Raw genomic sequence first — 14318 nt, forward strand, 5'->3', positions numbered from 1 at the left:
TATTGTGCGCCTCGTGTATGTGTCTTGTGGTATCAGCAGTCTGAGGCACATCTAAGAATAGCTGAGTTTTTTTCCCCCCTGCAGATACAGTTGTGACAGAGCAGCCCTGACTGAGTATTTGTCCTGGAGGGGAGTGGTACAGTACAAGCTTAAAGCTCTGAATATTGAGAAATAACCACAACCCTTTCAACAATTCCTCTGCAGGATTTTCATGTAGAATATAAACTCTGGTAAAAGTATTCCCCCAGTAGTTCCCTTCTTTTCCCCTCACTTTGCTGCCGTTGTACAGAAACAGCCATACCCCCAGGTTAAGCACTTGAGTATAATAACACATTTAATTAATAAACAAAAAGAAGAACATTTCATTTTTCAGTACATTTGTGGGTATGTATGTTCTCTAAAGGGTAACATAGGCCATTGTTATTTGTAACTTTAAGACAATAAGCTAAAATAAAAGTGGATAGTTACTCAAAGGAGGGAAAATAAGGTGGATGAATAAACAGTGACCTCTGGTGAAGTATGCAGATCTTTCCTGGTGACAGAAAAGAGTGACATTAAACATTTCTTGTTTTTTTTAATACATGATAACCACATAACATGGCATTCAAACCAGAGGTAAAAAAAAAGGAGAATTAAACAACGAGGAAAACTGACACTGAAATGAAGAAGTGGCTAATTTAATGTCTGTTTTGCATCTATTTCATTGCTTTAAAGTTATATAGAATATATTTAAATGTACAGTAAAACATGATTTTGTTGTCTATTTACATCTATTTGAATTTACATTACATCGATTAATATGGCAGAAGCCTTTATCCAAAACATCTTACAAGTGAGCACAGCGCCGAAGCTTCAGCACAGTGGGAGACAGAGAAGTACTTCATCTATTCAATGTGCAGGGAAATGAGGTAAAGAAGTGCAATGATGCAATAAGAAAACCCTACTGAGACATGTTGGTGTGTTGGAGGTGTTAAAGAGGAGCTGTTCTTTAAGATGGGTCTTCCTGAAATTCATTTTCAAGGATTAAATCAGATTTTTTATGGCAGGTTAGATGCAGCTTGTTTATTTATTTGCTCTGGTGACCTTTATTTCTCTGTATGAAACTGCTGAATCTTCTTCTCAGTTTTAAAAGTAAGAGTTGAACTTTTTTCCCCCTTCATCACGAGGCCCTGCAGGGGATCTGTTGGACTATTTGTTAGAGTTACATAGAGGAGGTTTGAATAAAAATGGGACAAGCTGCTGACACACTTCTCATTGATAGTAATGTTTTCTCTCTCTCTAGTGCACTGCAATATATCCTCTGTTTTTTTCCCCATCCAGAAACGCCGGACAAAGAGAACATAAGCAACAACTCGATTGTTTCGGTCTCCAAACACCAGAATAAGGTAATTCCTCCGACACTCAACAACTTGACACACACTGATTATTTATTACAGGCTAACTTTATCTAATGTAGTGTTACCACATGTTATGAAAGACGGAGAGTGGCTGTTGGCCTGGTTCCTATCTTGAAGGGTGTCATTGGAAATTTTAGAGATTAAATCTCTGCTCTAACTCATTTTGTCATTGCTTCTATTTTACGTGACGTAACAGCATCCTTTAGTGTTCGTGGCCTCTTCAGCAGAGATTGGAAATAAGCGCGGGATGTGAAGTTTGCTTAAAGTTGGTCTAAATATAACAAGGTGGCTGGAGTCCTTGTCTCCATCCAGAAGTTCCTGCCCCACCTTTCTCCTGTTTTTGTTTCCTGGCCACTGGGTTGATAACGTGGCACTACAGTAGATTTATGGTGCTCCCTGTTTTGTTCCTAAGGTCACAGCATGGCTACCAGATTGTTCTGTTATGTAACAAACAGCTTGAATTTACTTTTAACATATAAATTATAACTATGAAAGCCCAGCGTCTTTGGCTACTGAGTGGACTAATATTTTTGTGAATAAATGATGAGGCTTTAAAGCCTTCACATAAATGCGTGAGTTAACGCTGCTCACTGAGGCATGCAGAATGCATTTTAAATGTCACAACCCTGCAGCCCACCCTGTGGTCCCAGTGGGGGAAAAAACACGCACAACACAATATCTGTGTCCCATTTAAGCACTTGAATGCATCAGTCAAGACTCTGGGAACATACTATTATTTTAACTCAGGAGCATTATAGAAAGCCGTGAGTTCAATTAAAATTGACAGGTAATAAACACATAATGTAAACCGAGCGCTGAGGAAGACATCCTGCGGCCCACGGTGAGGGGAAAAACACCCGTTATTTACCTTGACTTGTCTGACATGTTGTTTCCCTGATGTCTTTATTTTCCAATTACTGGACTGCTGTGTTTGGCATCAACAACCCTTTAATTTCACCCAGTTCCCGTGATGTTAAGTTTTCTGTCAATGTCATTGTCATCCATGAAGTGTTTTATTTTAGTTCGACTTATTTATGTTTTATTTTATTTTGCAGAAGTCATTCATTGAAAGTCCAGCCAAACCCCACCCCAAATGCATTTCTCAGGTAGTAAACCCAGTGACCTTCTGTTTGTAGATCGGTGTCGATCATTGCTATTTACTGTAAGGTGGTGCATGTGCTCCGTAGGACTCTATTGTGCTGTGATTTGACTCCAGTCCTACTGTGCAGGTGCCCTCGGAGAAGATCTTGCGAGCTGGGAAGATTATCCGTGACGTCATCCTGTCCAGGGCGCCTCACATGATCAGAGACAGGAAGTACCACCTGAAAACATACAGGTTGGTGGACATTTTAATGCAAATGATTTGGGAGAGATTGCATTTAGCCTTTGGTCCCCCCATCCCTTTTACATATTAATATTACATATTTATTTTACTTTTTCACATACACACATTTGATGATGCTTCAACTCTTTTATTTTCTTATTGATTATTCTTAAACATTTCACACCAACTAGAGAATCACCACCTGACCTTCCTTCAAGCTCCACAGTCCCTCCTCCAGCTTACTGTTTTGGTCTCACAAATGTGCTGTTTTGGTTGAATCTCTCACTTCTCATCTGCATCATTTTCAGACACAGCTAGCAGCTCTCAAAACATTTATCAAAACCCACTGTTTGCTACCTGCCACAGTCATTTTTCACAAAGCAGAGCTGAAGAAGAGTGAATATCTGACTTACACTCCTCAGATAGACACAAACATGCCTCCAAATAAATGATAATGTTATCATACTACATGTCAGTGTTGTCTTTACAGCTTATTGTAAAACCTCCAAATCAGTTTATACCTGAAGGTGAAGGTTATGTTTGGTTGTGTTGCTGCCAAGTGCATATTCCTTTGTTGTATACTCATATTTGGGTGCGCTACTTCATAATATCTCATTGCATGATCAAATCCTTTTATTTTTTGTGCATTATTTTGATGAGATTAATTCCATTTATGCACAGTTTATACTGTGAGAGAAACATAAAAGCTCTTCAACCTGTTTAGAAGAAGAAGAACAGGAAAAAACAAGAATGGAACTGATTTAACTGAGTCCCAAACAGAGAATGAACCAATATTCGATAATACATAACTAATAATAACGTGTTTCTCTCCTAGGCAGTGTTGTGTCGGGACAGAGTTGGTCGACTGGCAAATGCAGCAGAGCTCATGCGTCCACTCTCGTGTTCAGGCTGTGGGCATGTGGCAGGCGCTGCTGGAGGAAAGTGTTCTCAACCATGGTGAGACACAGCGTGGTGCCTGCGTCCGTGCACATGTCGGCCACGTGTGTGAGCCAGAGATTTTAAATCTAAGCCTTGTTGCCTGTGCTGTGTTGTTGTCGTTGTGACGCAGTGGACCAGGAGCTCAGCTTCCAGGACAAGTACCTCTTCTACCGCTTCCTGGACGATGAACAGGAGGACGCCCCTTTGCCCAGTGAGGAGGAGAGACAGGAGAGCCAAGAGGAGCTGCAGGACACGCTGCTCCTCCTCTCACAGATTGGACCTGACGCCCACATGAGGATGATCCTGAGGAAACAGTAAGGCTTTTAAAAGCAGAACCCTCGAGAGCATCATTTAATAAAGTGAATCAGTGAGATGCTGGTATGAGTTTGTTTATGTGTTTCCCGTTTTCCAGTCCATCCGAAAGAACAGCGGATGATTTAGAGATCATTTATGAAGAGCTGCTCCACATAAAGGCCTTATCTCATCTGTCCACCACTGTGAGTAGAAATGCTCAGCCCCTCACTCCTTTTTTGTCAGATTTCAGGGGGTGGTGACAAATCAAGGAAAAGATCCGAGAATACAAACACACACTTTATGTATATGTTTTTCATCATGTACAGTCTTTATAAATGTTTGGGGAAATGTTTTGCAGGTAAAGTCAATTGTGTGTCACATTAATTCAAATTTAAAAACAAGTATTTTGTGAATTTCTTTTTTATGGATAATATTACTCAGATTTGATTTTGGAAAATCTATTTTACATGAGTGGGTACTGAATAGCAGAAAAGTAAAACTTTCTCTTTGCACTTGTACTCTTTTTGGTTGCTCCCTGTTGTACCAGTAAGTAAAACAAATGTGTTTTAATATCGCTCTTCCTGTCTTTTATCTTCTCCCCTGCTTGCCCAGGTGAAGAGAGAGCTGGCAGGAGTGCTCATCTTTGAGTCTCATGCAAAGGCAGGGACAGTGTGTAAGTATTTCAATAAAAAAAACTGTTGTGTGTAATTAATTCATAGATGCATAACAGAGTCAATAGTAAGCCAACAAATACCAGATTACTCTTTATTTTATCAGTGTTCAATCAAGGGGAGGAAGGCACATCGTGGTATATTATTCTGAAGGGCTCAGTCAACGTCGTCATCTATGGAAAAGTAGGTGTTTCTTCAAAATAAACATCCTAAGAATGTGTCGGTGCTTCAAGATAAGTGTGTTGATGAGTGGTTGTAACGGATGAGCATGCTGTTCTCCTCAGGGTGTTGTCTGCACGCTCCATGAAGGAGACGACTTTGGGAAGCTGGCACTTGTCAACGACGCCCCCCGTGCTGCTTCCATTGTCCTGCGAGAGGACAACTGTCACTTCCTGAGAGTAGACAAGGAGGACTTCAACAGGATTTTGAGAGTGAGTTTCTGTTCAACATCAACTGATATTATTACAGAAACAGCAAAAAAGCACTACTGCCCTCTGTTGGTGAAAACTCAATAAAGCAGCCTTTGAGCAACTATACCCTTAAGCTTTTTCATTGCAATAAATACATTTTTTTTTTACAATGATGCATGTCACTTAAAACAAGAGATAAAAGGCTGATTTAGTTGTGGATAGAAACTTGATTATGTAAAAAACTTTCATGTGGGAGCTTTACCACCATCATAAATTACCTGCTAGAAAATTAATTCAGCATTTCTTTGAATTATTACGATCAACAGAGACATGCTCCAGCTGATCTGCCCAGTGTTATGCCACTATTTCTGCAGTAGCAACAATTACAGCTAGTTCCGATTCAGAGCGGCGAGGCTCAAATCTATGCAATTTAAAGATGATTGGTGATAGCGTAATGGAGTAAACTCTGCGTTCAGTCTGACATGCCATTTTCCCTTGGCTGCCAAAGAGACAGCTCATGTCCACTTCACACAATCAGATAGAACTTACACACAATCCTTCAGTTCATTGTAAATATCGTGATTATCATGGCTATACCATATTGTTTAACTGTCACGATCAACTCAAACATAATCTACACAGTTCTGGACTCTGAAATTGCGTGATTTCTGTGTTTCGTGTTTGTGTGTTTGTGTATATGTTTAGGACGTTGAGGCCAACACTGTGCGTCTGAAGGAGCACGGTCAGGACGTTCTGGTGTTAGAGAAGAGTCTCAGCAGCAGTCGAACCTCCGCCCAGGGAACCTCGTCCTCACATTACAAGTAAATGTTCCCACCACTGTGCTGCTCTCTGCTGAATAGGTGTACATCACAGTGTACATTCACCTGGCAGTTGTTTGTTGAACTAAATGGAGTCGTAGTTAAAACAGAAACAATAATTTCTTTGTCTGAAAAGTGTCTCCTCTTGTTGCTGTTGTTGATCTTGAGGCCTAAATTCTGGTGTGATCAAATGAACCACACTCACCATTCATCCTGTGAACTTTTGAAATTCTATCTCATTATCCTGAGAAGTTTATATACAGTATAGATAGATAGATAGATAGATAGATAGATAGATAGATAGATAGATAGATAGATAGAGATCTTAATCAACCTGTTAGCATGAAAAAATAAGCTTAGTTAGCTGAGGATAAGGACAGCACAGTGGAGCAGTGATGACGGTTTGGGGTTGAATCATATATAAGTGGATGGATGGATTGATCTCAAGTTAAACGGATTAGATTTAGAAGTGCTTTAGTTTCTTGTTTTTCTTTGATTTATTTTCAGATAGTAGGTTTTAGTCTTTTCAAAGGATATCTGAACAAAAAAAAAAAAAAAGCAGAATATAATCCCTAAAAACAGTGCAACTCCCTGGAGGACACTGGAAGCAAATGAAAATGTTTCCTAATGGCACAGACAGCAGACGCACAGAGCAATCCTGTGAACTGCAGCCAACAAGTGTTATCTCAATAGAGGCATCTGTCACTGCTCAACAGTTGCAGTAATATGGAGAAACACATTAATGGTAATGATGGTCTAGCTCTTAAGGGGACAAGAAGGCCTGGCAAGTCACAATTACTCGTCCGGGGTCACCCTCTAATCAGCTCCGCTCCTCACACATGAGAGTGTCAAGACCGCGCTCTCCCCCACAAGTGGGGAAGGCACAACACCGCTTGTGTAGCTCGCTCTTGTGTTGCTGCTATCAAGTAATGAAAACAGCTGAGGCTGGATTGTGTTGATTCTCCTTCACAAAGAAGATGCCACCCACCTTTTTTTTTCTTTTTTCGTGGCTTCTCTGACAGCTCTTAGCCCGGTCTCCCCTCAATCTTCACGCCGGCCAAGAACTCTGTGATTGTAAATAGGATTGTTATCAAATGAAGCAATCACAGACACATGTTCAAGTAACACAAATCGGTCGAGGGCCATAGCCGTGTCATTAAGCATTAAGAGCCAGTGTTTCTTGATTAGTGAAGGGTGTGTTTTATTCTGTGTTGCTCCAGATACAAGGTAATGTCGGGGACGCCGGAGAAGATTTTGGAGCACCTCCTCGAAATGATGCGGTTGGATTCTCAATTCACAGAGTCAGGTACTGCGCAGTATAAAAAATTCAGTACGGCAATATTAGTGCCATCTAATATAATCTATCAATATGACAACCATTTGCTATGAAGGGTTTCCTTCCATGCGGTGTATTTACTGTCTCCTCTGCTCTCCCCGGCTCAGCCTCTGTCCTCTGCCCTGCTGCTCTGCACTGACCTGTTTGTTCTCATCTTTAATTAGCCACACATCACAGAGCTGATCTAATTACTCCCGCTTGTGTGGATACATATGGTTTTCCTTTTCCTGCAGAGGTGACAGAGACAGGGCCATGTGGTTCAGGGCTCTGGACACTCTTTGATCTGCCCTTACTCTGGCATCACAGGGGTTTGACATGAGCCCCTCTCTCTCTTTTATTGTCACAGACTCAGCCTTAGACGACTTTGTCCTCATGCACTGTGTCTTCATCCCAAACAGTCGACTGTGTCCAGTTTTGATGGCCCAATATCCTTTCAGAAGGCTGCTTACTAATGCTTTTGTTTTTTTTAATTGTCATAAGAAAACCAAAACAGTTACAACTAGTTCAACTACATTGTTTTGATCTTTAACTGCTGCGCACCTATCATGCCCAGGCCTTGCAGGGCTCCGAACAGGAAAAGCTGGATTACATGCTAAACAACAAGCGCAGGGTGATCCGCCTGGCGAAGCAGTGGGCCACAGTGCACGCAGATCACCTGCAGGAGGAGGGGGATTTGGTGACCTTCCTAGAGGTCAGCTTTTAGATAGGACTGCTCATATGACACCAGTAGCAACGGCAGCCATGTTTGATAATCAATGTAGAGTAAATTATTGATTTTTTTTTTTTTTTGAACAATAGTTTTATTAATTTCCAATAAGAACATACAAAGCACATTGACATATGCCACACAAGTTGCACAATGAGATGCAGGTGAACCTCGCTGCATACACATACATACAGAAAAGATAAACACGCACACAAACATACATACATAAAATAATAACAATAATAAATTAAAGCCGCAAGCGGCGATGGCGGCCCTCGCTGCCCATGCCACCGCGGGGCCTGAGGCACGCTGTGGCGCGGAGCAGAAATGGAGAAAAAACCTGGAAGGAGGCCAAAAATGCAATGTTTCGTTCATCCACCAGGGGGCAGTCACCGCATGTGGTCTGGTGCGTTCAGGGGCCGCCCCTCATCACTCGTGTGAAGTTTGGAGTGAATCGGACAAAGCATGAGGGAGTTATGAGCTGTTAAAGGTTCGTCCACTAGGGGGCAGTAATGGGATGCGTGCAGGTGTGTTCAGGGTCAGCCCCTCATCACACATGTGAAGTTTCGTGGAAATCGGACAAAGCATGAGGGAGTTATGAGCAGTTAAAGGTCCGTCCACTAGGGGGCAGTAATGGGATGCGTGCAGGTGTGTTCAGGGTCAGCCCCTCATCACACATGTGAAGTTTCGTGGAAATCGGACAATGTTGATGCAAAAAATGGCACTTCCGGTTTCCACTAGGGGGCCACATGAGCGACACCCCTATCAGATGGAAGAGGTCTCCACCCTGGACCTGTGTATCAATTTTCATGATGATACGAGTTCATTAAAGCCATCAAAAAGCCAAACGTATTTTCATGGCGAGGAATTGATGGTAGCCACGCCCCCACAGGGACGTCATTACTCGTAGCTTCACAGTCTTCATAATGTAGCTTCACCAACTGGTTCTGCATGTTTTAGAAGTGGAATGAAGTTGATGGGGTCAACTATGTATTTTTAATGAATTTTAGTTCACTTCCTGTTACCACCGGGGGGCGCTATGAGCGACGTAGGCAAATAATATGTCGGATCGTTCAGGGTCTCGCCATAGATTTTTGCACCAAGTTTGAAGCGTCTACGATCAAGTATGTGGGCATGAGAGCCAATCGTATTTACATGGCGAGCACCGAAACAGTCGCCAAACTTCGGGGCATGCCAGAGGCCAAGCGCTTTGAGCTACAGACCTGCGGAGCACAAGATAAGCTCAGCTAGGTCTGACGATGTTGTCTATCAAATTTGGAGCGTGTCGGGCGAATCGTTTTGGACGAGTTAATTTGGCGCCAAAAACGACCAATTCAAAATGGCCGACTTCCTGTTGACATTTCACCATGACATTAAGAGGCTTTTTTGTATATCTGGGTATGGTACTATGTGTACCGAATTTCGTCCGTCTACGCCAAAGTGACCCGAATTCCCTATGGGCTTTTTTGAACTTTGTAGGGGGCGCTATTTCGCCATTTCGCGTCGGACATGCGCGAGCAGCACAAAATATCGAATGTCGGATCCGGACGGACGTCCGGCAAAAAGTTCACGCATTTTCGAGTTGGGGAAAGGGGCGAAATTGGGGCATGTTGTCGCGGAAGAATAATAATAAACAGCGCGATTTCAATAGTCCCTCCGGCGAGTGCTACTCGCCGCTCGGGCCTAATAAAATAGAATAAGATAAAATAAAATAAAATTGTCACACACAGAATAGCTCTACAGATACATATAATCTATTGTTGCTTGAGAAAGTCCATTAAGGGCGCCCACACTTTTTCAAATTCTTGTACTTTAGCCCTGATTACATAAGATAGCTTTTCTAGTGTAACATACATTGTCATCTCTCTAATCCAAGATTGTGTAGATGATATTTCAGTGTCTCTCCAAGACAAAGCAACCATCCTCCTGGCCTGCAGGAGGCCAAAGTTGATCAGAGTCTTACACTTAGAGTTAACAGAAAAGCAATCTGGGTATATCCCTAAAATACAAAGTTTTGCTACACAGGGTACCTGAATACCTGTAATTTTACTAACCATTTTCCAAAAGTTACCAGTTCGGGACATTCCCATACACAATGAATTAAAGTACCTTTCTCAGTCAAACATTTAAATTATTGATATTTATTTGTATTTTAGGTTTTTGCATTAAAATGTACAGACCAGCAACATGTACAGTAACAATGCACAAAGTCAGAAGGTGTGTCCTCTCTAGGAAATCAGTTAGTCGTAAGGTGAAGTGACATATGGTTAAAAAAGGCCAGTGAGTTAAAGGGACAACGAGGAGTTTTGGAAAAGCGAAGCGTTTTCACACTACATTTATGAGCCTCCGCGCGCACCGTACATTTCTTTGACCGGCGCAAGACAGACTCATGTTTTCATTCATCAATAATTAAAGTCAGAGATTCAAAGAGGTTCAGTTACCGTCATAGTTCCGACCATAAACAGCGATTCTGCGGCGTTATTCTCATAACTCGCCACGAAGGAAACGCTGGTCGGCTCGACCAGCATTTCCGCCACCACTAATAATAACAAAATAACGATAGAGACAGATCGATATATTTATCGAAAATGGGCCCATTAACAAGTGCGGGTAGCGTAGATTCATCCACATTAACGTGAGACTTTTTTATAACCGAATAGAAACTCCTCGTTGTCCCTTTAAATTATTTTTATTATAAAAGCTGTGACATACGTATTTTTAGACAACAAGAAGTACAACTGGTAATGAGACAAACCCAAAAATAGTCAGAAGACACACACACATTGATGTACTTTTAATTGCACAATTATGTCACTTAATTTCAAGCATGTTAAAGGACCATTTTGATCAGGACCACGTATATTATATTGTCAGTTACTAGAAGTAAATGGACACTTGTTTTACATTTATCCCATGAAAATAAAGAGCAGAGCTAGGTCTGGCTATTTTTGTGTTACTTTTCCTGTCCCTTTTAGTTTGGAGACTAAAAATTATACTTCCTTGGCAATTAGACCATGTTTTTGTCTCTAATCTGACTCCTAAATGTGTATGTGCTGCCTGATAAATTAGGGATTTATGCAATACATTTTGATGGTCATTTTGTGACAGGTAATAGTTTTATTTAACAGCAGTAAAGGTAAATACAAGATTCCTGACACATAGATACACCAAAGCAGTTTTTACTACTTTGAAATGTCTTCAACGGTTCTCTTTTGCAGGAGTTTCTCATGGCGGTATCTAATGATGCCAAAGCGATTCCAGCCCTCAGGGATCAGGTAACGGAGCTTGAGAGAATTGTAAAGCGCAAGTAAGTTATGACTTTGTTTTTTCTTTTCTTCTTTTTTCATGGTGGAGGATCCCAATTTGCATTCCTAATATTTTGTACTCACCATGACCCCTTTGAATCCTCAATATTTGTGAATATTTTCCCTCCCCATGTTATTGTAACATGGTTGGTTCAACAGAACCTTGGGTTTAAGTTTGTCTTATTTTTCTCATGTTGCAGCTCTGATGATGCCAGAGTCTCACTGAAAAAGGTATGAGGCCAGTGCTTTTACTTTCAAATAAAATATGATGGACTTTTTTTTTTATTGTAATGTTCACACTTCTGAACTCTTTGCACTTTGTCACAGCACAAAATCCTACTGAGGCAGTTCAGTATGGGAGATGACAAGCTTCAGAAACGTCAGCCCATTAAGAGTAATGACGAAAGTAAGTAAAGGACGCGTCTCCCAGAAGTTTAATGTTGCCATATCAAACCTATTGTGGGTTCCTTTTACATTGGTCCTAATCAGACAAACACTTGTGTTGGAGTGGGTATTGTTTCTGTACATTTAAAGCAACAGCAGGAACGACCACTGCTATGTAGTGGATGTATCAACACAGATATTTTCAGCTCAAACGGCACTCCTTGACTCAGAGACTTGGTGTAACAAATTTGATTTGGCAATGGTGACAGATGCTGATTGAATATTTTTTGTTTTCCAATCGGTTCCTGGTGACACATACTGAATTAACATGTGGAGCTTGACACACCACTGACGATCTCTATTTTTGTTCTGAATCCCGACTCCAGTTCTGTTCAAAGTATACTGCTGCGACCATACCTACACCACGATCCGAGCCCCAGTGGCCACCTCAGTCAGGGAGGTCATCGGTGCTGTGGCTGACAAACTGGGGTCAGCAGAGGACCTGCTCCTGGTCGGCCTCAGTTCGGCAGGAGGTGAGATCAGCGGCAGCTACATGTTAACCAAGACGGCACAAGGGAGAGCCAAAGCAGGGTGTTAAACTAATTAATCCCAGGCTGATTTAGTGGGAATCAAACCGCCCCTTGCTGTGGGTTTGCTGACTGTGAACAGTAGGTGCTAAAGAATGGCCTTTAAAACAGCTTGAGAAAAAAAAACTGAGCTCAGTTTTTCCCTTAACATTCAACATGTGGCTGTTGGCTTCTCCTTACTGCAGAGATTTTCCTTTGTCTCTGCACTATTGCAGCTCTTACTTGTCCACACTGGACCTGCACTCATCATTCACATACCACCTGCAAGTAAACAAGAACAGAGCAGAAGCTGCTCTCTGCTACTCTGATTATTTGTGTTTTCTTTCGCCAAAATGTAGCCTCTAATACTTCAGAAACTTTTGTACGATTAAATCCAGTAAAAAATTATGAAGTCCATCACTGTTTTTTTTTCATAAACTGTAAAATTTATTAAGCCATTTTCCTCCCACAATTTTTACTCAATTGACACCAAATTTACTGCACTACATCTTCAGACTGCCCTCCACAAAAATACCACATGGGGTTTTGATGTTTGAGAAATTGAGCCAACAGTGCATGAAAACATTTGACTGTAAACAGTAGTACTGTAAACATTATACCAGCAAATTGTTGCTATAAACATTTTCAATCTTCCTAAAAAAACCTGAATTTTTGAAAACGTTTTGAATTCGGCTCTTATGTGAACAACTGGAGTCAATGTAAGAGTGGCGTTTTTAAACATCAGATTTTCACTTATGGAGGAAAACACTTATTGTTAAAAAACAAGTGACCAACATTTCCATGCTGTCAAGATGCAATTTCTATCAGATTTTTCTCTTGGTAACAAAATCTTTGACATTTTGACAATTTTTGAAATCTGTCTTGACAACTGCTGTCACCCTGGTGACTGCTTGAGTCCATTTGTGAAGCCACACACCAGTTCTTACCTCTGGCCATTTAGCTCCATGTGTTAGGGGATGGCTCTTAGTGTCAGAGGTTATGAGTTCAAGTGACCATTGCTGCAAGGCAGCTTCAATGAAAATGGGGTATTGTCCCATACTGTCATCCTCCCTCAGTGTTATTAGCTCTGCAAAGGCTTGAAGCGTATTCTGTAAAAAGATTTTTCCACACTGAGATTCTGAGTATTTTTCGAGGTGAAAAAGCAGTTTCAGACAAAGACATAGTAATGCAATAACCTGACATTGGCACAAGACCAAATGACGACCAAATGTTACGGCAGTTCCGAGCAGTAGTTGTGAAGACATTTTTATTAAAAACCACAAATCAAAGAAAAGTCACATGACCACTGAAGCCAGTAGACTTCCTCCACTGGGGATTATGAAAAAATAATGTCAGGCTGAGCCATGAAGGACTTTGCATTAGATGAATGGCGTGCAGCACTTTCCAGAAAACAACAGTAACGAATATTAATAATTTTGCGACCCTGATGTGTTATGTTGTTTTTTTTTTTTTTTTTTTTTTTTATCAATTATTTATTGGTTTTTTAACAGACAACTGATAGGGCATGAAAGGAAACACAATCGGTGGGGTAGCATAATGAAATACTGCCTTGTTATCTTCATTTTACCCCATTAATCCCCTTCCCCCCACCCTCCTCCCGATTGGCATATTGAATTAACAGGGTTGTTCAATCAATCAAAACCAAACAAACAATAATATTAAAAAACAACAACAACAACAACAACAACAATAACAACAAAAAAGACAAAACAGAACCAATAATATCCCAAAGCACTCACTCATACATCATTCATTCACTCACTCATTCTACCCTAACCCAGAAATTTCATGACCGCACACATAGCCAGTATGTCAGTTGCATGCACATCTGTACATGTACATTTTATATGTTTTAGTCAAATAGACAGAAACCAGAGTACACAAGAAATAAACAGTTCACTGCACAGCCAGGAAAACAAAAACAATAATAATACAATTCTTACATTAAACTTTCAATTTTTTTTACCAAGTTTGACCAACAGCTGATATTTTGTGTTTTAGCTGAATGTAATCGTGCAGTGGTAAGCTCTAGCTGTGCAATGTCCTTGTATGAAGAGAGCCATTCCTTGATTGACATTACATGTGGGGGTTTCCAGCGGCAGGCTATCATCCTCTTAGCTGCTGTAAGCCCAGCAAACAGAAGACGG

At 41.0% G+C, this 14318-nt stretch overlaps 1 protein-coding gene across 2 annotated transcripts in view; it reads left to right on the plus strand.

Annotated features, from left to right (window-relative positions):
- The window catches only part of rapgef4a (Rap guanine nucleotide exchange factor 4a), a gene marked incomplete at its 5' end in the record, with an annotated part of 42628 nt that overhangs the window by 24239 nt on the left and 4071 nt on the right, over positions 1-14318 (plus strand). Inside the window, 17 exons of one of the 2 annotated variants that reach the window (XM_083996691.1) lie at positions 1321-1385; positions 2453-2503; positions 2627-2737; positions 3561-3678; positions 3791-3974; positions 4073-4157; positions 4567-4627; positions 4732-4808; positions 4910-5056; positions 5741-5856; positions 7074-7159; positions 7536-7614; positions 7730-7880; positions 11114-11202; positions 11401-11431; positions 11528-11606; positions 11971-12117. In XM_083996691.1, the coding sequence (XP_083852817.1) occupies positions 1321-1385; positions 2453-2503; positions 2627-2737; positions 3561-3678; positions 3791-3974; positions 4073-4157; positions 4567-4627; positions 4732-4808; positions 4910-5056; positions 5741-5856; positions 7074-7159; positions 7536-7614; positions 7730-7880; positions 11114-11202; positions 11401-11431; positions 11528-11606; positions 11971-12117 (1677 nt within the window). Of the gene's footprint in view, positions 1-1320; positions 1386-2452; positions 2504-2626; positions 2738-3556; positions 3679-3790; positions 3975-4072; positions 4158-4566; positions 4628-4731; positions 4809-4909; positions 5057-5740; positions 5857-7073; positions 7160-7535; positions 7615-7729; positions 7881-11113; positions 11203-11400; positions 11432-11527; positions 11607-11970; positions 12118-14318 lie in introns of both variants that reach the window. The other variant, XM_083996692.1, reaches the window with a different exon arrangement.

This window comes from Trachurus trachurus, assembly GCF_905171665.1.
Source record: "Trachurus trachurus genome assembly, chromosome: 21".
Taxonomy (NCBI): domain Eukaryota; kingdom Metazoa; phylum Chordata; class Actinopteri; order Carangiformes; family Carangidae; genus Trachurus; species Trachurus trachurus.